Here is a 26,846-nt window from a genome sequence, read left to right on the forward strand (position 1 = left end):
CCCACTTCTATATGCCTATTCAGCATTATACTTTTTCTTTTTTTGTAATTTTTTTGGAGAAAAAGATCAAGCTGCACTTTTCTTTCCCAAAATACAAAACATGGACAATATTAAAAATGCTGAGGTAAATGTATTTCCCTTTGTATGTCACTGTAAGACAGTTCATCAGGAGGTTAAATTTCTGTTAGTTGACAAAGTCTAAGCAAGTCAGGAATGTAAAACCTTTCCTGTCCATATTTAAGGGTTGGCGGATTTCTGTCAATGGCAGAGCGGAAGCTTCTGGATGGAAAGTTCAGAAAATACAGTGTGAAATGGGTCAGTGACTTTTATCTTTCTATTGTTAACGGATTCTTCTCTCTGGAAGGAAAAGATGGAAGAAGCAATGGGAAAATACAGAAGGGTCTCACATGGAGGACAATGACATTCTGATGTTCTGTAAAATGTTATGAAGGAGGCGGAATGATGGTATAATTGAGGCCTCCTATGGAAGCCCTGCGTTATGGGGCATCTAAAGATCAGCTAGATTAATTACAGCAGAATTTGGGGTTGATCAGAGTAGAAGTTACATCAGGTGCATCCTTCTCTTGGTGGATTATTTCCTGTTACTGCATTTTAGAATATTGATGATCTTAAATACCGTGCATTCACTGTTTTTCTGTGGACACACACACATCAGAACTCCCTTCCAATATCCCTGCACACTGTCCATTGTCCCTGGCCAGGACTGGCCCTGCCCCTTGCTTACAGAGGCTTCTCAAAAGAGAGATGTTAAAATCTTAGGATGTCCCACCTACCAGGGTGGAGTCACTCACAATCTTGGGACTTCCCCTGTTGTTCATTTAAAAGCCTTTCCGTTTTTCTTATGCTTCTTCCTGGAGTCAAAAGTCATCATGGAGACCCTGTGGCAGAAGAGTATGCAGTTCCTCGTGATAGTATGCTGGCTTTTCGTGAGCCTGGAATCCCCTGCAGGTAAAAGGGGAGAGGGAAGAGAGGTCAGGGAAAGTTTTTTTATGCATGCACCTGTCCCTTTAACATCACAGTAAGAAATTAAGCCCCTTATTAGGACTTATTGGAAAACCCTATTGTTTTCCATCCTTGGGGGAAAGCTTTATATCCATGTACCAACTAAGAGAAGCACAGGAACAAATCCAAGTTTTAAAAAGTGGCAGTCTCAGTGACACTTTGCATTGGTTACTAGTTTTCCGTTGCCACAGCAGAATTGGTGTACTTTAGATTAGTTCCATTGAAGGCAGTTCAGCCAGGGTTTTCTCCTATTCAATTTCTGCCCTGTTAAACAGAGGGGAAAAGAAAGAAAAGAAGAAAAGAAAAGAAAGGAAAAGAGAAAAAGAAAAAAAGAAAGATTTATGGGAATCCTTGGTGCTTGATGTTCTCTGAGCTTGGTTGTTGTCTTAAAGACCTTTCATTACCAAACTAGGTAACATCATCAGTGCTAATGATATTGTGTTGCTTGTTAACTAGTTTGGGTAATGAAACGTCTGCAAGAAAACCACCAAGCTCAGAGAGCACCAAGGACCCCATATTTCAACCCTGAGCTACAAATATCCTCCTTTAAAGATTTGTGTATTTATTTATGTCCCACCTTTATTAAGTTTATATATAACACAGCAAACGTACCTAATATTCCTCCCTCGTCTTATTTTCTCCACAACAATAACCATCCTATGAGGTAGACCGGGCTGAGAGTGCTTGGCCCAAAGTCACCCAGCCAGCTTTTATGGCTAAAGCAGGATTGGAACTCATGTCTCCTGGTTTCTAGCCTGATGCCTTAACACTAAACCAAACTGGCTCTCTATACTGCTCCATTCAAAGTAGAATGCTTTTTGGAGAGTAACTTAAACCTGCAGAAATGAAACGGCTGAAAACTATAGTGCAAAATATTTCCATGGAACTTGAGATATCACCTCCAATGTGTTTCCCACGGATATATTGATTCTTTTTAAGTCTCTTGTTAAGAAATTGGATTAATACCTGGTTTCAGAAATTGGATTAATACCTGACTGCTGTCCAAGCAAAATCAATGCAAAATCTCTTTAGAAGTACTGATAGTTATTTAAATATCTATTTTTGGGGTAAAAAAATCTATAAAACAATCATAACAGTTGTTTTATACTGCTGTATCTGCTCAGGCACCGAAACTGAAATAATAAGACAAATTATTCAAATTATTCTGAATTATTATTTGAAATATCTAGAATTGTAGCCAAACTTTGTAATATAGCAATGGCAGTCAGATTTTCTGTACTTGGATCAATTGCCCAGGGATACTTAACTCATCCATAAATAATATTTTTAACAAACACGTATGTTATGCACTTTTTTTTTGCTTTTTAAATTTTTTTGTGTGTTTGGTCCCTGATCATGTATTTTATGATCATATATTTTATGATCAATATTTTAATAAGCTAAGATAAACATATATGGAAGAGAGTTTAGAGAACATTAAGAAAGGCTTCTGTCTGTGAATGGAAACTCTCTTATATAATGTTTTTTTTTAATATGGTTTTTATTAAAAGATTTTGGAAAAGAGAGGTTAGAAACTAATAGACACTAATGTAAAATAAGAACAAGAAAGGAAAAAGAAATAAAAGAGAAAGCTAAAAAGTGTAAGAAACGGGAAAAGGAAAAGAAAAATAAAAAAGGAAAAGCTACAAGGTTTCTGATTTTGTAGCAGTTATAAATACAATCCTTACCGCTTTCTATAGAGGGACGATTGTATCATATTGTATTTCTGGTTGGTTGGGAAACATTACTGCTTTGGATGGGAAGGCTTTGCAAAGAGTGGTGAGGGGGGCAGAAAAGATTATTGGAAGTTCACTTCCTTCTCTCAGGACATGGCATATAAGCGCTGCTTGACCATTGTGTTGTCCGTAGTGTTGTCAGGGACTGTACACATCCTCTCTGTGATCAGTTTTCATTGTTGCCTTCTGGGATATCTGAGATGCTTTGTGATGCTTTGTGATATCCAAAGCAGAACAACTAGATTCTATAACAGTTTTGTTCCATATAGTATTAACCTTGTTAACTCTCAAGACTCTTTCTTCCACTATGTATTCAAAATGGACTGTGATTTTAGTATAGATTTTGGTGTCATTTTTGTATTACTTGGCATTTGTGGTGGTGTTGCTGTTATTATATTATTATTGTTATCTTGGGATGGTGACATTGCTCGGTAGGTGGCATTTCTTCTTTCAAGAGTGGAGCATTGGAATTTCATTTTAATGTGTTGTGTATACTGGTAAATAGCAATAAACCTTCTTTTTATCTTATCTTAATTGTATATTTACCTCTTACTCTGTGCTTACAAATTACTTTCTTCTTTCTATCCTATTTAATCATTAAAATATAAACCATTAGGTCATTTTTTCCGACATTAAGTATGCTTCCTAATTCCTCACAGTCAATATTCTTTGGCTGATGGGATCCAGAGCATGCCCATCCTACTGACCAAATTGGAGGGGGAGAAACATTTAGGAGATGTTCCCTGAGGGGCCATGAAAGGCTTTAAAGAAGACAACCAGCACCTTGAATTGCAAATCAGAAACACATTGGCAACTAATCCAACTCAAAAAACCATAGTGTTATGTGTGCCAAGTAGGGGTGAAATGCTCCCAGTTTGGAGCATTTACCATCTGATCCGGTAGCTATGGTGGCGAGTTGTTCGGAGAACCAGTAGCAAACATCCCTGCCCCTCCCCCATGCCCAGCTGAGCCAAGCAATCATCAGAGGCTTTTTAAAATTATTTTTAAAAGCATTTTTTCTACAACCTCTTCGGCAGAAAAATGCTTTTAAAAATAAAAAAAAAGCCTCTGATGATCCTGCGACTCAGCTGGGATCGTCAGAGGCTTTTAAAAGAAAAAAAAGCCTCTGTCGATCAGGCAACTCAGCTGGGATCATCAGAGGCTTTTAAAAGCATTTTTTTTTTATACCTCTTTGACTGAAGAGGTGGTAGAAAAAATGATTTTAAAAGTTAAAAAAAAAAAAAGTTGTCCACGCTCACCTAGTCACATTACCCCCCCACCAAGCCTTGCTCACAGAACCGGTAGTAACGAATTTTACATTTCACCACTGGTGCCAAGTATTTACTACCCATACACCTGCATTTTGTCCCAGTTGGAGTTTCCAAATGCTCTTCAAGGGCAGCCCCACATAGAGCATGTTGTAGTAATCTAGACGGCAAATCACGAGGGCATGAGTCACAGCAAAACCAGTAATGGGAACAACTGGCCTGCAACCAAAAGATGTGCAAAAGCCCTCTTAGTCGTGGCTGCTACTTGCTCTTCCAGTAGAAGCTGTGAGTCCAAAAGGACCCTCAGATTGTTCACCAATGCTATGCCATCAAGGAGCAAAGGTGGAAAAACCTGGACACTGGAAGACATAATTACCCTAAACCACACAGTCTTGTTTGGGTTAATCCAAAGCCCATTGTACCCCATCCAGGCCCCATCCAGCCTCCAGACACTGAGACAGGACAGCTGCAGCATCACTCAGGCAGCCTGGGATGGCAATATAAAGTTGACTATGATCAGCATAACGATCTCTTTAAACCATCAACTCACCTCATCCAGCAATCTCATGTAGGTTTTAAATAAGAAAGAGGACTGAGCCCTGCGACACCCCACAAAGTAGGAGCTGTGGTCTGGGCATACCCCTCCCCCATCAACAGCAGCTGGAATTGACACCAGAGGAAAGAGGAAAACTAGCACAACATTGTGTCACTCACCACTTGGTCACCACGCTATAAAAAAGATGTTGAGACTCTAGAAAGAGTGCAGAGAAGAGCAACCAAGACAGTTAGGGGACTGGAGACTAAAATGTATGATGAACGGTTGTTGCAGGAACTGGGCATGGCTAGTCTAGTGAAGAGACGGACCAGGGGAGACATGATAGCAGTGCTCCAATATTTGAGAGGCCGCCACAGAGAGGAGGGGGTCAAACTATTTTCCAAAGTACCAGAAGGCCAGACAAGGAATAATGGATGGAAACTGATCAAGGAGAGATTCAATCTAGAAATAAGGAGAAATTTTCTGACAGAACAATCAACCAATGGAACAGCTTGCCTTCAGAAGTTGTGGGCGCTTCATCACTGGAGGCTTTCAAGAAGAGACTGGACTGCCATCTGTCAAAAATGGTATAAGGTCTGCTTGGGCAGGGGGTTGGACTAGATGACCTACAAAGTCCCTTCCAACTCTGTTAATCTGTTAATCTATTAACATCTGTTAACACTTTTAACCCCAAACTCCCAAAACTGCTTCAGAAGGATACCATGATCAATGGTACTGAAGGCTACTGAGAGGTCAAGAAGAGCAAGGATAGGTGCATTACCTGTATCCTGCTCTCACCAGAGATCTTCCAAAAGCATGATCGATGTTGTCTCAATCCATACCCTGAATCCTGTTTATTTCATTCAAAATAACCTGCATTTTTCTTGACTTTTCTAAATTCACTGCCATGTTATTCAAACTAACCTCTAATAAAAGCTTTACTTTCATTCCAAACCTTTCCTAAATCAGTACAATTTACATAAACTATTTTTGACAAATTCTTTTAATTACTTTTCACAGTCATCCACAATTGCTTCTTTCTATACCAATATTTCATTTAGTCTCCATCTAAAAGAATTAGATTTTCTTACATAAACCAAACTCACAGGATTATGATCTGAAAAACTCTTTGGTAACATCTCTGTTTTTGAAACCTTAGTAGCCAAATCGTTTGATGTCCAAATTATGTTCAAATTATTGAAGAAGATTTACGTCTCTCAGGAAAGTACATATTCTCTCTTAAACTGCCATTTTTCTGCCTTCATATATCAATCAGCTCTAAAATTATCCATCGAATAATAATTTTAAAAAAACTTTTGAAAATTTGCCTAGAGTAACCTTAGTATTTTTCTCAGAATTTTTGTCCAGTTGTGGGAAATTGCTCCACTCCAATTCAAACATTTATATAATGTAAGGTTGAACTGTGGGATTTCATGTTAATTGGAAAGGGTCAGTTCAACATCAGCTAATATAATTGGTAGAAGTCTGGCAATTCACTCTGCTGTGCTCTCAAAATTTATCTATTTTAAAGGTTAGTTAAAGGTTATTTAATCTAATTATATATTGGGTAATTTATTATTTATTATTCCTTGGGTTTACAGTATATGAGGAGCGGCATGATGGCTCAGTGGTTAAAATGCTGGGCTTGTTGGCTGGAAAGCCAGCAGCTCGGGTTTGAGACCGAGTGCCATGTGACGGGGTGAATTCCGTTATTTGCCACAGCTCCTGCTCACCTATTTGTTCGAAAGCAAGCAAATGCGAGTAGATAAATAGGTACCACTTTTATGGGGAGAGTGACCGCAGAGACTTCTTTGGAGGCCTCTGGCTCATGGCTTTGAAATGGAGAGTCCGCACAGACTCCTTTCTTTTCCTTTCCTTACTGAGAGGCACATGACATGGATTTTGTAACTTGCTGACTAACATAGTTACTATGTATTTTAATTTGATTTATTTTCTCTCTTTTAGAATGATTTCCAGATTGATTAGCTTTTAACATTCCTAAACTGATAAACAGGCTGGAGACTAGCTCCAAATAAGAAAAAGTTTGTTAGTACAAATTGGGGTTTATCTCTTTTGTGAACGCCAAACAATCTTTTCCCTTACAATTTACGCCCCTTCTTGAGGCCTGTCAGACCTCATTTTAACAAACGTGTGATATTATGGGATGCAAATATGTAACATGTTTAACTACATCATGGGTATCAAACTCGTCACGTCTTGTTGCTGTCGTGTGACATTTCATGTTGTTTTTCCCATTTGCGGAGCTGGGATGGGTGTGGCCTGTGCGTGACTCATCCGGCCCATGGGCCGCCAGTTTGACACCCCTGTAACTTATGTAACTGATTTCCTATGCAAAGGGGAGGTTACTTTTATCCTATCCAATCAACTTTCCTCTTGCATTTCCTTTGTTGTATTAATTATAAAAAGGAATGTAACATGGGGCTCGAGGTTCTCCTTTTTCATAGGGAGATCCCACTTTAACAGGAGACCCCCCAAAATGCTTTTAAATGATCTTCCAACTCGGTTGCTCATTGGGAAGGTGAACTGAGGCAGAATCTAGGGCCAGATTTGGCTGTCAGTACCACTGGAGCCAACAGAAATTACTCCTGTAAATAAATAGTACAATACATTCTGAAGTTCTTAGGAATATTTATATTTTTAATTCCAGTTTTGGCATATAGCCTTCTGGCAAACAAATCATAAGTAGTTAATGTAAGGATATGATAATGGTAACAATAACAATCCAAACCCAATCTGTTACTTGAACATTATTTGTACAGTAGCAGAAAATCTGATTAACAGGAACTAAAAAGATGAGTGGGTGTGTTGTGTTGACAATGAATTATAAACTTCTGAGAATATAAAAACCTGGTGTAAAAGTATAAACTTCCTGCTTTTGATTCAGAAATATATTTTTCCCCGTGCTGCTTTTTTATTGAATGCAAGCTCTCCTCTTTATTGTCTGTTGTTATCAGGCAACTGTCAACAACATAGAATTAGGATTTATAAATGGCACTCTAGAGCTAGCTTCCATAAATCCCACCATGAGGTCTTTACCATCAGAAATAAAATAAAGAATGATGGCATTTTTATGTTTACTACAGCAGAAGGTTTCATAGATCAATGTCCACTTCCTTAGGCACATGAAATGTTACCCTTGCTCAGCTGGTAAGAGGAAGGGGAACAATAGATACAATGCAGAGGCATGTAAAAAGTGCAGTCGGTGAGCATTCATTAAAATTGAAACATCTTAGCCAGTGGTGGGATTCAAATTTTTCTACTACCGGTTCTGTGGGCGTGGCATGGTGGGCGTGGCATGGCATGGCTTGGTGGGCGTGGCATGGCATGGCTTGGTGGGCGTGGCAGGGGAAGAATACTGTAAAATCTCCATTCCCTCCCCACTTCAGGAGAAGGTTACTGCAAAATCCCTATTTCTTCCAGATCAGCTGGGACTCGGGAGGCAGAGAATAGATGGGGGTGGGGCCAGTCAGAGGTGGTATTTACTGGTTCTCTGAACTTCTCAAAATTTCCACCACCAGTTCTCCAGAACTGGTCAGAACCTGCTGAATACCACCTCTGATAATAGCTATCAAATGACTGATCACTGAAGGAATGAGGGCAACTACGATTCTGTTAAAAAGACCATAATCTGACTCAAGCAGGTAGAGAAGGAAAGATAGAGGACAAGGAGCAGAGCAAAACTGATCCATTTAAAAAGAAAGACCCAAATGGAGTAATTTGGGGTGGTTGAATCTAGCCATCATTTAAATTCTCCAAAGTACTCAGGGGTGCTGCTATCTTAGTAACTTGTGGGAAATTTTAAAAAGTGAGTTCAGCAATTTGAGGGGATGGTGATAATTTGAGGGCAGGGAGCAGTAATGGTAGACCTTCTCTCCAGACGTTGCTCCTAGACCCCTCTTCCAGCTGCTCTTTTTGTTTGGAAAACAGAACTGGTTCTTCCCTTCCAGTACCTCACATGGCAGATTTTCTGCCCTTAGGTCAGCTTTACCATCCCATCTCCAGAATAGACAGAAAATTCAACAGCCAGTCAAGCTGGCTCCCAAATGAGAAGGTTTTTTTATATCATCTTCTGCAACTATATATATTGAGCTGCTATGAGCTGCTGGTACAGTTCTACAGAGGAATTATTGAGTCTGTCATCTGCACCTCTATAACTGTCTGGTTTGGTTCTGCAACCCAACAAGACAGACACAGACTTCAAAAACAATTACTACCAACCTGACTTCCATTGAGGACCTGTATGCTGCTCGAGTCAAAAAGAGGGCTGTGAAAATATTTACAGACCCCTCGCATCTGGACATAAATTCTTTCAACTCCTACCCTCAAAACGATGCTATAGAGCACTGTACACCAAGACAACTAGACACAAGAACAGTTTTTTCCTGAATGCCATCACTCTGCTAAACAAATATTTCCCTCAATACTGTCAAACTATTCACATTAGGCTGCATTACTATTACTATTAGTCTTCTCATCGTTCCTATCACCCATCTCCTCCCACTTATGACCACATGACTGTAACTTTGTTGCTTGTATCCTTACAATTTATATTGATATTGATTGTTTCCTATATGATTTGATTGCTTATTTGTACCCTATGACTATCACTAAGTGTTGTACCTTATGATTCTTGACGAATGTATCTTGTCTTTTTATATACACTGAGAGCATATGCACCAAAGACAAATTTCTTGTGTGTCCAATCACACTTGGCCAATAAAGAATTCTATTCACACTGGCGCGAACCTGTAATCCAGCTACTCCGGAGGCTCCAGGGCTGGCGGATCGCTTGAGCTCAGGAGTTTTGGGCTGCAGTGCGCTATGCCAATTGGGTGTCTGCACTAAGTTCAGCATCAATATGGTGATCCCCAGGGAGCCGAGGGCCACCAGGTTGCCTAAGGAGGGGTGAATCAGCCCAGGTCGGAGACGGAGCAGGTCTATTCTATTCTATTGAATCTACTCCTTCATTCATAACAAACCTGACTTTTCTGTTTGATGAAACAAAATGTGCGGCCTTGGGTTATTTTCCACATTAACAATCTGGATGTCTATGGAGAATTAGATCCAATCTGGGTTAGTCAATGGGACCAGAGATTTAGTCTTCTGAGCTTTCGGACTTGTCCTGGAGCCCTGAGAGAGAAGTTCCCTGAGGAGGATGGACTCTAGCACAAGTCCAAAAGCTCGGAAGAGAAAACCTCTGGTCCCATTGACTAACCCAGATTAGATCCATGCAATATTCGTAGGACATGAATATTTGCCTTCCTTCGCCTATGGAGAGCATTCAGATGGGACTTGTTCCCTTTCATTTTTTATATGTCTTATTTTATTTGTGTCCTAGGTAAATGGCTTTTTAAAAATGCAGACATTTGAACAAAACTGACATTATTGATTTTGAATACCTACTCAACTAAGAGACTAATTGCTATTATGGACAAATAAATGCTCATGTTGAGTATAGTTATGAAAGGTAGAAAATGGAAACGAAACAATCACTTTAAGAAAGAAGCATCTTCTCAGCTTTCTGATTTTTATTTTGCTGTCTTTTCCTTGGTTCTTAAATCTTCCTCTGGACCGTTCTGGTGTGGATAAAAATGTCTACCTCTGGGAAGTGGCTCTCTGATCTCAGAACTAAACTGGGCTTCCTTTTTCAGAGGCTGAGAATATTCTATGCTATAAAACCTTTGATGCAGTCTCAGGGACTTGCAGTAACTTGTTGGGAGGTGGTGTTTCCCAGGAAGACTGCTGCCTAAACCATGAATATGGTTTCCAGCGGACGGAGCATGGGCCCTGCCAGTCCTGTCGGTAAGTGAAACACCAACAGTTCTAATTAACTGCATATTTATCATGTGCTGCACAAGTGGTCCTAAGCTTACTTTCTTCTAACCCTCCAAATATTACCCATTGGTGGAGTGCTGGGCATCTTTCCTTAGGGTTGCTTATCCCATCTCCCCTATAGGAAGAGAGGCTATAGGATAGTCGCATGCACTATGCATACAGCACCATGCAGTTCTCATCTGCTATCTCCAAGCAGGGCTAAATAAGTTCCTGCCTAAACATTCTGAAGCTTCTATTGGTCAGTGACAACAATATTCCACCACATGTCCCATTGACAGAAGTATTTAATTTATGCCCAGGCTTCCTGTTTATACTTGACCCACCACTAAGGACAGGGGTGGGTTCTACTTACCTTTACTACCGGTTTGCATCGTACCTGTGCGCGCATGCGCAGATCACTTATGATGATGTCCAAGTCAGTGGGCGGAGCCTCCCGCCGGTTTTACTACCGGTTCTATAGAACTGGTCCGAACCGGGGGTAACCCACCACTGACTAAGGACAACTTATTTAAGAGCCCTGGTGGCGCAGTGTTAGAATGCAGTATTGCTGGCTAACTCTACCTACAGTCTAGAGTTCAATCTTGACAGAGCTCAAGGTTGACTCAGCCTTCCATTTTTCCAAGGTTGGTAAAATGAGGACCCAGATTGTTGGGGGGCAATATGCTGACAATGTAAACCACCTAGAGTATGCTGTAAAGCACTATAGGCTGGTATATAAGTCTAATTGCTATTGCTATTATTTCAATAAAAATGAGTATAAAACATAAGGACATTGATGCAGTTAGAATCAAAACCTAAATTAAAACCAGTTATTAAAATTAATTAAAATGGTTAATTTTAAACATTGATCTGTGTCCATGAATTATGCTAAGCCAGGGTTTTTAAACAATGGTTTATTGAAGCCATTATGAGCCACAAGTAGCTGTAAACCCAGGCTGTATAAGACATAATCTACATTCCGATAGATTTTTTAGTTAATGTATTTTTGTACTTATAACTTCCAGATTTTTTTCCCATTCTCTCTGCCTGTAGTTTTATCTAGCATTTATCTGGATTTGGTTAAGTGACCAATGCATAGCTTTCTTTACATCTGAGTATAGAGAATCGCCTAGAGAAACAAAACGTTCTGTTTTAATTTCACATTATTCCTTCTAAAGAAATGTAACAGCAGATTTAAGCTAAATGTTTTTCTTGTTCATTGAATCAACATTCTGGCAATCAGCTCCTCCCCCCCTCCCCCATTATGGAGGATTGTGGAATTATGGAACACATATATGAACATACTGTTACATACAATTCCTAGTTAAATTACAGAATATGTCATGATGACAAAAAATTTGGGCAACTTTTTGACAGATTAATAATGGTTAAGTCTACCCTGAGTAAAAGCATGCTCATATCTTGCTCTCCTTGGAGGCATCTGGATGGCAGCTACTATGGGATCAAAATGCTGGGGAAAAATGGGCCTTTCCTCTAACCTAACATGGTTCTTGTTGGCTTGTCTTTGGATCCCACTACTGAAGCTCCTTAAGTGTTTCCTTTGTTGTTGGGAAACAGGATGCTGGGCTAGATGGACCCTTGATCTGATCTAATGGAATCCTTCATGGCTGGATTTTACATTATGGGGAAACCCTGATCCAAGTCAGTTATCTTTGCTCTGCTTTTCCTTTAGCGAAGCTGAGTGGGGTGAATGGACCTCATGGAGTTCATGCTCGGTCTCCTGCACTGAAGGTGTCCAGCGGCGCAAGCGCATATGTTATGGCTACCATGGAGGGGCATGTCCACCCGGTACACAGAAGTGGGAGATGAAATCCTGCCTTCTGAAAGAATGTTGCCCTGGTAAGCAATTTTCTCTCCTCTTGATCTTTACTTAAGCTTGAAGCTACAAATGAGCCAGGGTCATTTCTTTATCCTTGCATGACCTTGAATTTTGAGATTTTGTAGTCTTCCGAAGCAGGATTCTAAATTAGCTGGCGGTGTTATCTGTCCTACCCACCCACCCCCGCCATTTTAAGTGATATTTCGAGAATTTCCCCTCCCAAAGCACCACCTAAATACTTATTCATTTATGCCATCTTGCTTTTCCTCATTAAAAAAAAAAAAACAACAGAAGTTGTGGGGGAGATGTGTTTGTGACATCCCAAGTGTTAAGTTTGTCAGCACCAATCGCAATCAACTTTTAATGCCATGTTCCAGAATGTTTCCTTTTTCTTTTTGTAGAATGTACCCTGGAGAGAAAAAGGTACATGTGAATTGGACTTCATGAGAGTCTTTCCAAATTTAGGCGCTAGAGGGCTTTTGGTCTCTCGCCCACTTCTAGTGGCAATGGCATCCTATCTGCCTAAAATTAGAATCTCGCAGTAGCTGCAATTTTACACCCATGTATCTGGCAGCTATTCCTACTGAGCAAAACACAAGCTTATTTCTGAGTAACTGGACTGTTGCAATATTTTCAGGATCAGACTCAATAAAGATAATAGAAGTTAGAGATTTAAATATATTTTTCTTTAATCATAATAGGCATTCTATATTCGCTGAATATTCAAGATAGAAGCAAGTAAAATGGGGAGGATGGCTCCTTATATATACAAGGGGTGGAGCCAGGAATGGGAGTGGTAATTTATGAATACATTAAAGTCCAAAGAATAAGTTAACCCCTGATGTTCCATATATACATTATTTACACATTAGAGAATAAGGCATTTACATCTGACAAATCCCCCTCTAAATGCCGGTTCGTTATACAACACCAGTTACATTCAGATTCAGGACAATATAATACATATAATTTAGAAGTTAAATATTTGTGTTGTTTAGAAGGTAAGGGTTTTGTTAATATGTCAGCTAATTGTTCAGAAGTATCACAATGTATTGCTTTGATGAATCCGTCTTGAGATAGTTGTCTCACGTGCTTAAATTTTATATCAATATGCCTGGACCTTTGTCCAATTGCATCGGATCTAGATATTTCAATGGCCGCTTTATTGTCTTCATGCATAATAAATGGTAAAGTAGGTTTCTTCCAAACATCTGTGATCAAATCATTGAACCATACAAGGTTATTTGCAGCTTTAGACAAGCAAACATATTCCGCTTCTGTGGTAGAAGTGGCTACCAGTTCTTGTTTACCAGTATACCAGTAAACTGGACAATCGTTCAATAGAAAAACATAACCAGAGGTACTCTTTCTGCATGATGTATCACCAGCCCAATCTGCATCAGCATAACAAGTAATTTTTGGTTCTTTGTCATTATTGGGTTCCAATATTAAACAAAAATCTAATGTACTTTTCAGATATCTTAAAATTCTTTTGACAGCTTCCCAATGATACAAGGTTGGTCTGCTAACATATCTTGACAATAAATTGAGAGGTAATGCAATATCTGGCCTAGTCCAATTAGATATATAAAGGAGTGAACCTATAACTGATCTGTAAAATGTGTTGTCTTTAAACTCAGGGGAAGATTCATCAATGTTTCTGAGAAAATCAGTTTGCATAGGTGTGTCACATGTTTTGGCATTATTTAAGTTACATTTGTTTAGGAGTTCAATGATTTTATCTTTCTGAGTAAGTTTGAATCCCCTTTTTGTTTTGTTAATTTGTACACCAAGGTATTTGTTCACTCTACCTAGTGATTTTAATGAGAAGTGTTCGTTTAACTTATTTACAAAGATTTCCCTGCTCTCTTTATGCTTTCCAATATATAAAATATCATCAACATAAATTAATACAAATTCAATATGATCATTACTCTTTTTTACAAAGAAACAGTTATCAGCAGTGGTGGCGTTGAAATCCATGGTCTTAAGTACTTTTACCAAACAATCGTACCATCTTTTGCCAGATTGCTTCAATCCGTACAGACTCTTATTTAATAACCAAATTTCGTTCTTATTAGTGTATTGACTGTGTGGTGCTCTTACATATATTTCCTTATCTAATTTTGCGTGTAAGTATGCAGTCTGTATGTCATATTGAAACACGTCCAGATTGAGTGCAGATGCTACTACAAGAGCTGTTTTGACACTCTCTGTTCTCACTGTTGGTGAATATGTGTCAGTATAGTCTTCTGGATATTTTTGTGCATAACCTTGTGCAACTAGTCTGGCCTTGTATAAGGTATTACCTCCTTCTAAATTCTTAATTTTATAAATCCACCTGGTACCTATAATTGTTTTATCCTTAGGTGCGATCGCAGGTGTGAATACATTTAATCCTTGTAAACTTTCCATCTCTTTTTCCATAGCTAGTTCCCATTTTTCTCTTTCTTCACGGGGAAGTTTCAATACTTCCTCATATGTATTAGGTGTTATTTGTTCTTCATCCATATGCATTATGTAATCTTTGTATTTATTTGGTATTTGGTTTCTATTGTTTCTAATATTTCTTTCAGGTTTGCTATGGTTGTCATGCAAATATCTAGCTTCCTTTTTTGTTAATGTGTCTGTCTTTATTTTATGCTGACTATTTGTCCAAGTTTTGGTTTTGTTCTTACTTTTGTTAATACTTTGATTTTCTGTTGTTCCTTCCTCGCAAGATATATTATCTTTGCTTTTATTAGGAAATATTTCATTAAGGTGCAATTTAGACCAATTGGCCTGCTCATGGAACACAGCTGTTCTGGATACTATAAATTTGTTATTATTATCAATGAATCTGTACCCTTTGGTTCCAGTTTCGTATCCCATGAATCTTAATCTCCTGGATACGTTTTCTCCCTTTCTCCTCAATTGTTTAGGTATGTGTACGTCTGCAGTAACTCCAAATATGTGCATGTGTGCTAATTTGGGTTTTCTATTGTACATCACCTCATATGGTGTCTTATTCACAATACTGGACCATGTCCTATTTTGAGTGTAATTTGAATAATGTAAGGCTTCTGACCAAAATTGTTTGCCTAAACCAGCATCCTCTAATGTGCATCTAATCATGGTTTGTAGTGTGGAATTCTTTCTCTCTGCAATCCCATTTTGAAATGCAGAAAATGGATTGGACGTGAAATGTAGCATCCCTCTATCCTTTAACCATTGGGAGAATTCTTTAGACATGAATTCACATCCCCTATCTGTCATAATTTGTTTTATTTTGATATTATGTTGTGTTTCTATGCGTTTGTAGAATTCCTTAAATTTCTGAAAGGTTTCATCCTTGTGCTTTAATGTGTAAACAAAACCATAGCGACTGTAATCATCCACTATTGTTAGGAAGTAACGTTTTCTATAGGTAATTGATGGAGTTAATGGACCAACTAAGTCCATATGTACCAAATCAAAAATATTGTTGGTTGATCTGTTAGATTTTTTTGGTCTGGGACTGGTTTTTAGTTTGGTGGATTTACATACTGAGCATTCCAAATAATTTTCACAATTTTTTATTTTGACACCTTCTGCGTGTTCAGTCATTTTTTGTACTACAGGAAAGCTTGCATGTCCTAACTTCCTATGTAAGATGTGAGCACACTCATCATGAATTGGTTTACCTATTTTTGGTTTCTTCTCATTGTGTGTATTTTTGTTATCATGAGTTATTTTACATTCATCATTGTCACTGTTACTGACATTTTCATCATCTGCTTCAATACAATCTTCCATATTTGAATCAATGTTATGTAACCATCTTTCTTTGGTTATCAGATAGGGTAGACCCCCTTTTATCATCACAGTGCCTACATTTGTTTTGTTCTTTTCTATAGTTGCTTTCCCCTTTGAGAAAACTATATTGATGTCAGATTCTCTGCTTAGTTTTATAGCACTCAGTATGTTGTGAGGTATTTCTGGGATTAATAATACCCCCTCTATTTTCCCTAAACCAGGCAAGGTCACATTTCCTCTGCCTAATACTTGAACCTTTTCTTGATTAGCTACCTTTATCACAAACTTATCTTCTGTAAATGAAGATAATATACTTTTGTTGTTAGTGGTGTGATTTGTTGCACCAGAATCAATAAGCCAATTATTGTTCTCATCTTGTTGTGTTCTGATGCTGTCTTGTTTATTTAGCCCATTTAGTGACCCAGATTTTCTCTCTTTTGAATTTTCTCTACCCCCTCTACTTTCTCTGTAATTTGGTGGACTTCTATATTTGTGTCTATCTGTGGAAGATTGTCTGTAATTGTATTTGCTCCTATATTCTGGCCTATGTCTCTCCCTTGGGACTTTGGGACAGTCTCTTCTACTGTGTTCCCTGGATCCACAATTGTGGCATCTAAAGGCCTCATTATATTTATCTTGAAAGACTACTTTCCTAAAGGATTTGTGTTCTGTTTGGTTACTGGAACGATTTTTTCTTGAATTGTCTTCTGCTATCAATTTGTTAGATAGACTTTCTATTGATAAATATCCCAAATTAATGGTATCTAAGTGTGACATAAAGCTATCCCATGATGGATCAAGTGAATTGATAATAACACTTTTCATTGTTTGATCTGAAATCACTTCCCCCCTCAATTGCAGCTCAGCTCTTATTTTGTTTAGATTTATCAAATGCTCACTTATAGAAACCCCTGGTTTCACTCTAGAAGAAAAGAAATCCTTAGACATTCTTGTGGTTGTGGCTACGCTATCGCTGTGAAATAGATTAAACATGCATTGAATTATTTCTGATACAGTTAGGTTTGGTTTGATGCTATGATACATTGCAGGAGACACGCTAGAAATTATTATGAAAAATGCTCTATGATGTAAACAATCTATTTTTAAAGTCCAAGGTCTTCTTGGAGGACTAGTTATAAAGAATAGTAAATTTTCTTTCATAAAAATAACCTGAAGCTGTTGGTACCACTCTTGTAAATTAATGCCATCAACTCTAAGTTTTGGGAAGTCACTGGGTAAATTCCCCATATTATTTTGTCCATTACTTACAACCTGAGGCAGTCCGTGGTCTCTCAAGTGCAGGAAATTACAGAACGGCATTGGGATGCTTGTAACGAGTCTGCGCGGTTCTCTGGCCAGTTCAAGTCTTTCGGGGCTGTCTACGTAGTTTTGCACATGCGCGTTGCTCATTTCTTCTTTGGCGCCGTTGTGGAAGGTTCTCTCCATTTCAGCTCTCTCGATCCGCTCCTCTTCAGATGAGTCGGTCTCTGGCTCGGTTTTTGGGGCTTTGGTGATGGCGACGGTTCTTCTCTTTCTCTTGTGTGTGCTGGCACTCGATTCTGTCTGCGGTGTAGGACGGAATCGGCATGGCTCTCTGGGCTCGGGTGTCGTCGTTTTCGAAGTCAGGATGGGAGCGTGCAGGTCTTGAGTTGTCGGTTTGATTTCTTGCTTCTTTGTTGATGTCTTGGAAATTTTCAATCTTGGCCCAAAAGCAGCAAAAAGCGTTTTCATTGCTGACTTTACTTGAGACTTTGTTAAATCGTCTTCACTTTCTGATTTTGGTTCATCTGAAGAGTTTGAGACTTCTTTTTCACTTTCTTCGTCTGATAGCGTTTTTCGCGCCAGAAATTTTGAATTGAGCGTTTTGATTGGCTCTGCTTCACTCTCTTTTGAAGTTCGTTGAAACCAAGATGGCTGCCATTCAAAATTTCGCGCGATGTCACATCTTTTCTTTTTTACAACTATTTTCTCAGTAGTCATTTCACTCACAGTTTTTTGATCTTTGGGTTTTTCTTTAATGACGTTTTTCTCTCTCGCTGCTCCGCTGTTTCTCAGCATCTCCTGGAGGTCCGCGATGAGGCTCTCATCATTCTTTTGGCTTTTTAGTATTTTTAATATCTCTGACCTGAGTTCGTTATTTTCTATCTCGATTTCTTCCTGGTCGTTATTTTCACTCATCAGTTCTTCTTCTTCAGTGGTGTATTCTTCGGATTCTCTCGAAATCGCATTAGTGGATTCGTTGATCGTCTCTTGATCAGTTTCTATTTCTTTGCTGTAGGCCCTGGTGTTGGGCCTATCTTTCTTGGACATTTTTAATTACTTATTGAGTCAATTAACCATCCTCTGCTACCAGCTTGTTGCAATATTTTCAGGATCAGACTCAATAAAGATAATAGAAGTTAGAGATTTAAATATATTTTTCTTTAATCATAATAGGCATTCTATATTCGCTGAATATTCAAGATAGAAGCAAGTAAAATGGGGAGGATGGCTCCTTATATATACAAGGGGTGGAGCCAGGAATGGGAGTGGTAATTTATGAATACATTAAAGTCCAAAGAATAAGTTAACCCCTGATGTTCCATATATACATTATTTACACATTAGAGAATAAGGCATTTACATCTGACATGGACTAGACACAGTTGGGTGAAGCTTCAGGCAGAGCAACATCTCATCTTATTCATTTGAAATACAGGTGATTAATCCTCAGTTAAGGATGGAAATTATAACTGACAACTCTGTTGCCAAGCAAGGTGATTGTAAAGCATAACATCAGGTGACTGTGCCAAAATTACAATGGTCATTGTGGCGGTTTTGGTTGCCATTGTTAAATGAATTGCACGTAGTCGTTAGGCATGACATCGTGCGATTGCCTTTTGTGACCTCCTGCCAGCTTCCCTGCTGATTTTTGCTTTGCTTGTGGGAAGCCAGCAGAGAAGGTCACAAATGACAATCACATGACTGCTGGGATGTTGCAACTATTTGCAGTTATGAACCAGCTGCAAGCACTAGAACCATGATTAGGGGGTCACCATGATGGTTGCATCTATGAGAACTGGTTGTAAGTCTTCTCATTCAGCACCGTTGTAAGTTCAAACAATCCCTGAACAAGTAGTTGTTAAATGAGGACTACCTGTATAAGCTGAGAACATTTTAGTTACATCCATAAACAATAAAACTTAGACTTACATATCACCTTCATTGTGCTTTAAAGCACTCTCCGGGCAGTTTACAACATCAACATATTGCCCCCAACAATCTAGGTCTTCATTTTACTGTCCTTGGAAGGATGGAAGGCTGAGTCAACCTTGAGCCCAGTCTGGATTGAACTCCAGGCTGTGGACAGAGTTAACCTGCAATACTGCATTCTAACCACTGCACCACTAGGGCTCCCTAAGAGATAATCAATGTCTGAGGCATCCACTTTGGGAGAGTATGTAGATAATGTGGATAATACTGGTTTTGACAGAATGTCTATAGTTTATGAAATAAGGTTATTAATGAACTAGAAAGAAGAAAAACACCACAAGCATTCTCAGTCTTCAAGTCTTCAGCAATTATTTTGATGGGCAGAAAATCATGAGACAAGTGTTGGCTTGGGTGGTAAAGATAGCAGGCTAAATTGTTTTTAAAGAGAGTTACAATAGACAATTGAAAGCAAGCAAACAACCTTTTTGTTTCCGTTTTTCAAAATTGTCCATTGTTTTCCTTTAATGCCTGTAATCAGAAAATTTAAAGACAGATTTCTTTGTTTGATGATTTGCACAGGACATCGGTGATTCTGTGTGGAACAATGATCCCATGTGTCTGCATTTTTTTGGCACAGCTCTAGAAAATTTATTTATTTTTATTTTATTTATTAATTATATTTATATACCGCCCTTCTCCCGAAGGACTCAGGGCGGTGAACAGCCAAGATCAAATACATAAATATAAAAATTAAAAACAATTTAAAACCAGATTAAATACTTTGGCCCATAATTAAAAACATCCCATTAAAATCCAATTTAAAATTTAAAACCGTTAAAATTAGGCTAGCCTGGTTTGCTGGAATAACAAAGTCTTCAGGGCACGGCGGAAGGTGCACAAGTCCGGGATCCCCCGTATCTCCGGGGGCAGCTCGTTCCAGAGGGCAGGAGCCCCCACTGAGAAGGCTCTCCCCCAGGGGGTCACCAGTCGACATTGTCTGACCGACGGCACCCTGAGGAGCCCCGCCTTGTGGGAGCGTACTGGCCGGTGGGAGGCTGTTAGTAGCAGAAGGCAGTCTTGTAAGTACCCAGGTCCTAAGCCATGGCTAATAATGGCTAATAAACCCACAGATTACCATTTCCTACGTGATAATTTGTTTTGATACTTTCACTTCCTCATGTGTGTACGTTTTTTGGAATCCCCCCCCAACAGGAAATGGGACTTTGCAATTTAGTAATTCCCCTGGTTGGATGTGGATTGCTTTGTATTATGTCTAAGGGCTGATGAGTCTCCACCATGCCTGAACCTTGATGTCAAATGTTCTTTCCTTGCAGTGATGGGTGGATGGTCAGAATGGAGTGCCTGGAAACCTTGCTCAGTGACCTGTCGGACTGGGACCCAGTTAAGGGAACGAACTTGCACCAATCCAAACCCTGTCTGTGGAGGCACTTGCACAGGAGTCGGCAAAGAAACCAGGCCATGCGATACTAACCAGATTTGCCCAAGTAAGTTGGGATAGAGAGGCAGTTTGGTGTAGTAGTTTAGGCATATGTTGGAAACTGGAAGACCGTAGGTTCTAGGCCTGCCTTAGTTCCAAAGCCATCTAGGTGGCCCTGAGCCAGTCTTGTTCTCTCAGCCCTAGGAAGCAGATAATGGCAAACCACTTCTGAAATCTTGTCAAGAAAACTGTAGGGACTTGGCGTGCATGTACAAATACCCACCCATCCACACTTACAATTTGGGGTAATTAAATACTTGAAGAACAATCTGGAGTGAAAAGTAGCGTGATGGAGAAAAGAGAAATGTTTACTAAAGATTGTATTTCAATCTCTAATTTAGGGTGGGCAATCCAGTCTGCATATGGCTTCCCTGAAGGTCCCTTCTCAAATGTTACTGGATTTGGACTGGAGGGCAACCAGCCCTGATTGAGGGCAGTTTCACTGACTTCCATTCACCATTAGATAGGAAAAGGTCAAATAACAACTTCTTAATTATGCAAAATACCAGTGAGTTTTACTAGCAGATTAATACAGAATGGTTTTATTTGAAGTTGTTGACAAAAGCCAAATTCCTCTTTAGGATTGTAAGGTAAGAAACAACCAATAAACTTTATTTAGGGCCAAAAGACCTAAAAGCAATAAGGAGATTGTTGGCAATTCCATAAGGAAGCTATGACAGTTTTCTGGCCTGGCTCACAATCTCAGGATTTTCAGCAGAATTTCCTTCCAACCACGAATAGCAATTTTTGTTTCGTTAATTTTTAAAAAGTTTTCACACTTCCTTTGCTATGGAAAGAAAGAAAGAAAGAAAGAAAGAAAGAAAGAAAGAAAGAAAGAAAGAAAGAAAGAAAGAAAGAAAGAAAGACTTTGAGAATGGGGAGATAAAAGGCAATAAGAAGAGAGAGAAAAGACCTAATTGATATATTAAGGCATGTAAGTTGTTTTGTCTTCCCAGGATTATAATGTAGAGATACAGTACCGAACATTTATGTATTAAGGTATTGCAAAGAAGCAAGGAAGTATGTATGTTTATTGTTTTTTTTTTTTTTGTGTGTGTTATCTTTTTATGATGTGTTGTTTCTATGCTTTTTAACGAAAAATGTAAATAAAGATTATTTAAAAAAAAAAAAGGAGAGAGAGAAAAGTTATGAGTGTAGTAAGATAGCAACTTCAACTTCTGTAACTTCAGCTCTCAGGATTTTGCAAAATGAGTGTGACCTTTTTGGGAGTAACCAGCTGGGGAAATCTGAATTAAAGGAAATCTCAGTGGTAGATCAGTTTGATCAGATCAGGCAGATAGAGAGGAAGAGATATATTGAGGCCTGATAGCAAGAAGAAAGGATTAACTCAAGATAGCAGAAAGAAGTATGATTGATATGAATTGTATCCCTGGTCTCTTCCGCAAGTTTTTGACCCAGCATCTTCTGATTTTCATTCTTCTTTCATGTTTTTCTTTTCAATGCAGCTCATGGAAACTGGGGCAGCTGGGGAGCTTGGCAGCATTGCTCCCATAATTGCGTTGTAGAAGGCTCAGCTTCACAGCCTCAGCAACAACGATCCCGTCTGTGTAACAATCCTCCACCTTCTTTCAGTCCTCCAGGCAGGCCATGTCCAGGAGCAAGCCAGGAATCCCAAAGCTGCACAGGACTGCCCTTCTGCCCACGTAAGAGAAGGAAACCACACTTTCAGTCATCCCTAACCAGCAGGGTGTAGAAGGCAACTTAGCACTCCTAGGAAGATGCTCTTTCCCTTTATAGCTGGCCATAGGACAACCCTCTCAACAAAGCAGAAGACCAGAGGCTGTGCTTCTTGGGGTCTTAGGCCAGCTAGTTCGAGGTGAATAGACCCGATTGGCCCATTCAGATTTGCTCGTATTTTGAAACACGCTCATTGGTCATCTTGATTTGGTTTGAGGAGAGCTGCGCTCCAGGACATCTGGAAAGTGCCAGGTTCAAGAAAGCGAGTCCTGATTACTTTTTAGGAGCAGGAAAGATATAATATGCTTTTATGGTGTTTCTCTGAACAAGTATGGAGGCCAGGAAGTGATAAGGACCTGCCTCAGGGATGAAATTCAGCTGGTTCTATTTGTCTCGGGCGAACCGGTAGCGGTGGCTGCGGGAGGCTCCGCCCACCCACACAGACGTCATGACGTCAGTTTTTTGCAATGATTTTAAGCCTCCGCGCATGCGCAGAAGGCTTTGCGACACACGCACATTTGCGAACTGGTAGGGGAGGTAAGTGAATTTCACCCCTGACCTGCCTCTTCTCTCTTCTGACTCCACCCACTTTTTTCTCCCACAGGGGATGGCAACTGGGGCAACTGGAAACCATCGCAACCCTGCAGTGTGACCTGTGGGGTCGGCCAAGTCTTGCAGAAGCGTCTATGTGATAACCCTTCACCAAAGCATGGAGGGAAGCCTTGCCTTGGGGAGGACATACGTAGACAACCCTGCACCATCAAGGTGCCCTGCCCAGGTAACGGGGAAAACAAAGAAGGTAAAAGAATAGAGAGAACCTGTGAGAGACTAATCCACAACCTGAACACAGAGAGTTGCTTCTAAGGTAGCTGAATCCAATGAGGTCCACGCCCCCCCCCCCCACACACCCCAGTTATGCATCTGTTCTGTTCTAGAAAGCTTTAACCAAGTTGGCATTTGCATAAATTGGAATCTATATTAGATGTGATTTCTGCTCAACTAAGGGATGGGGTAACACTGAGAAACAGGACTGGGTTTAATGGAATCTCTTGAGTCAGGCCCATATTTTATGCCTAGTCGTTAGTACTTCTCGGCTAGCAACATCAGGTGTCTTCAGCAGAGCCTTGATAGTACAGTGGTTACGCACCCTGTTATTAACACAGCTGCCTGCAATTTACTGCTGGTTCGAATCTCTCCAAGGCTCAAGGTTGACTCAGCCTTCCATCCTTTCTAAGGTAGGTGAAATGAGGACCCAGTTTGTGGGGGCAATAAGCTGACTTTGTATAAATATACAAAAGTATGAAGGCTATTGCTTAACGCATTGTAAGCCGCCCTGAGTCTCCGGAGAAGGGCGGCATATAAATCAAATTAAAAAAAAAAAAAAAGAGGTGTCTTCGCCCTTCTGGGTACACTGCTAGAGATAGGATCCAGATATATGGGGAAGGATGATTTTGTTCCTGTAAAACTGTGGGTGGCTTTGGGCTTAGATTCTTCTCTCTCAGAGAATCTGGCTGGAGAACTGTCCCCTGGCCTCAACCCTTTTCTGCACTGACCAGATCTTTTTTATACATTTCCCACAGTGGATGGTCATTGGGCTGAATGGTCACCTTGGAAGAATTGCAGCCGTTACCAAATGGATATTACTATTGAGTGTGAGGAAATCCCTGCCTCTCAGATAAGAAATAGGAAGTGTGTTGGAAGGCGCAATGGGGGCAAGCCTTGTGTGGGACTCGGCAGAGAATCCAGGACCTGCTACAATTTCCAAGGATGCAGTGGTGAGTATTGGGAATCAGAAAAAAGGTACAAAGAGCTTCCATGTCCCAAAGCAGTCTTCCAGGGGTGAAATCCAGCAAGTTCTGACAGGTTCTGGAGAACCGGTAGCGGAAATTTTGAGTAGTTCGACGAACCGGCAGATACCACCTCTGGCTGGTCCCAGAGTTGGGTGGGAATGGAGATTTTGAAGTATCCTTCCCTAGCCATGCCCACCAAGCCACGCCCACAGAACCGGTAGTAAAAAAAATTTGATTTCACCACTGCAGTCTTCCCCAATCTGGTAGGCTCCAGGTGCCTGGCAATTACTAGTCTCCTTTTGTCCAAAGAGCTCACTGTCTGGGAATTGAATTCCAGCACATCTGGAGAAGCCAGAAGGTGGCTGTTTTTTTCTTACACAATCCTGAGAAAGTTCTAAGAAGTAACAGGGATTCCACTGAAACGTGTTTTGAATATTAAGATCCTCCTAAGTGAGGGGCACATGACATGGATTTTGTAATTTGTTAACTAACACAGTTATTTTGTATTTTAATTTGACTTATTTTCTATGTTCAGGCTCATTGCAGATTGGAACGTAGGAAAATGTTTATCCTATCTTTGTATGGATTCATTCATTAGATAGCTTTTAATATTCCTAAACTAAAAAGATAATTTACAGAAGGATGTCTGGATGCTGTCTTCTGATAAGAAAAATGTCAGATGTAAATGCCTTATTCTCTAATGTGTAAATAATGTATATATATGGAACATCAGGGGTTAACTTATTCTTTGGACTTTAATGTATTCATAATTTACCACTCCCATTCCTGGCTCCACCCCTTGTATATAAAAGGAGCCATCCTCCCCATTTTCCTTGCTTCTATCTTGAATATTCAGCGAATATAGAATGCCTATTATGATTAAAGAGAAATATATTTAAATCTTTAACTTCTATTATCTTTATTGAGTCTGATCCTGAAAATATTGCAACAAGCTGGTAGCAGAGGATGGTTAATTGACTCAATAAGTAATTAAAAATGTCCAAGAAAGATAGGCCCAACACCAGGGCCTACAGCAAAGAAATAGAAACTGATCAAGAGATGATCAACGAATACACTAATGCGATTTCGAGAGAATCCGAAGAATACACCACTGAAGAAGAAGAACTGATGAGTGAAAATAACGACCAGGAAGAAATCGAGATAGAAAATAACGAACTCAGGTCAGAGATATTAAAAATACTAAAAAGCCAAAAGAATGATGAAAGCCTCATCGCGGACCTCCAGGAGATGCTGAGGAACAGCGGAGCAGCGAGAGAGAAAAACATCATTAAAGAAAAACCCAAAGATCAAAAAACTGTGAGTGAAATGACTACTGAGAAAATAGTTGTAAAAAAGAAAAGATGTGACCCCGCGCGAAATTTTGAATGGCAGCCATCTTGGTTTCAACGAACTTCAAAAGAGAGTGAAGCAGAGCCAATCAAAACGCTCAGTTCAAAATTTCTGGCGCGAAAAACGCTATCAGACGAAGAAAGTGAAAAAGAAGTCTCAAACTCTTCAGATGAACCAAAATCAGAAAGTGAAGACGATTTAACAAAGTCTCAAGTAAAGTCAGCAATGAAAACACTTTTTGCTGCTTTTGGGCCAAGATTAAAAATTTCCAAGACATCAACGAAGAAGCAAAAAATCAAACCGACAACTCAAGACCTGCACGCTCCCATCCTGACTTCGAAAACGACGACACCCGAGCCCAGAGAGCCATGCCGGTTCCGTCCTACACCGCAGACAGAATCGAGTGCCAGCGCACACAAGAGAAAGAGAAGAACCGCCGCCATCACCAAAACCCCAAAAACCGAGCCAGAGACCGACTCATCTGAAGACGAGCGGATCGAGAGAGCTGAAATGGAGAGAACCTTCCACAACGGCGCCAAAGAAGAAATGAGCAACGCGCATGTGCAAAACTACGTAGACGGCCCCGAAAGACTTGAACTGGCCAGAGAACCGCGCAGACTCGTTACAAGCATCCCAATGCCGTTCTGTAATTTCCTGCACTTGAGAGACCACGGACTGCCTCAGGTTGTAAGTAATGGACAAAATAATGTGGGGAACTTACCCAGTGACTTCCCAAAACTTAGAGTTGATGGCATTAATTTACAAGAGTAGTACCAACAGCTTCAGGTTATTTTTATGAAAGAAAATTTACTATTCTTTATAACTAGTCCTCCAAGAAGACCTTGGACTTTAAAAATAGATTGTTTACATCATAGAGCATTTTTCATAATAATTTCTAGCGTGTCTCCTGCAATGTATCATAGCATCAAACCAAACCTAACTGTATCAGAAATAATTCAATGCATGTTTAATCTATTTCACAGCGATAGCGTAGCCACAACCACAAGAATGTCTAAGGATTTCTTTTCTTCTAGAGTGAAACCAGGGGTTTCTATAAGTGAACATTTGATAAATCTAAACAAAATAAGAGCTGAGCTGCAATTGAGGGGGGAAGTGATTTCAGATCAAACTATGAAAAGTGTTATTATCAATTCGCTTGATCCATCATGGGATAGCTTTATGTCACACTTAGATACCATTAATTTGGGATATTTATCAATAGAAAGTCTATCTAACAAATTGATAGCAGAAGACAATTCAAGAAAAAATCGTTCCAGTAACCAAACAGAACACAAATCTTTTAGGAA

General features: G+C 39.7%; 1 protein-coding gene across 1 annotated transcript in view; it reads left to right on the plus strand.

The window, feature by feature from the left end:
- Positions 1-890: 890 nt before the first annotated feature.
- The window catches only part of CFP (complement factor properdin), a 37,949-nt gene continuing 11,993 nt past the window's right edge, over positions 891-26,846 (plus strand). Inside the window, exons 1-7 of the mRNA XM_070935071.1 lie at positions 891-969; positions 10,235-10,385; positions 12,091-12,257; positions 20,538-20,708; positions 22,168-22,365; positions 23,004-23,177; positions 23,980-24,174. Of these exons, the coding sequence (XP_070791172.1) occupies positions 891-969; positions 10,235-10,385; positions 12,091-12,257; positions 20,538-20,708; positions 22,168-22,365; positions 23,004-23,177; positions 23,980-24,174 (1,135 nt within the window). The remainder of the gene's footprint in view (positions 970-10,234; positions 10,386-12,090; positions 12,258-20,537; positions 20,709-22,167; positions 22,366-23,003; positions 23,178-23,979; positions 24,175-26,846) is intronic.

The sequence above is a fragment of the Pituophis catenifer genome, unplaced genomic scaffold (assembly GCF_029215685.1).
Source record: "Pituophis catenifer annectens isolate HBS135680 unplaced genomic scaffold, rPitCat1.0.hap2 SCAF_2, whole genome shotgun sequence".
Lineage (NCBI taxonomy): Eukaryota > Metazoa > Chordata > Lepidosauria > Squamata > Colubridae > Pituophis > Pituophis catenifer.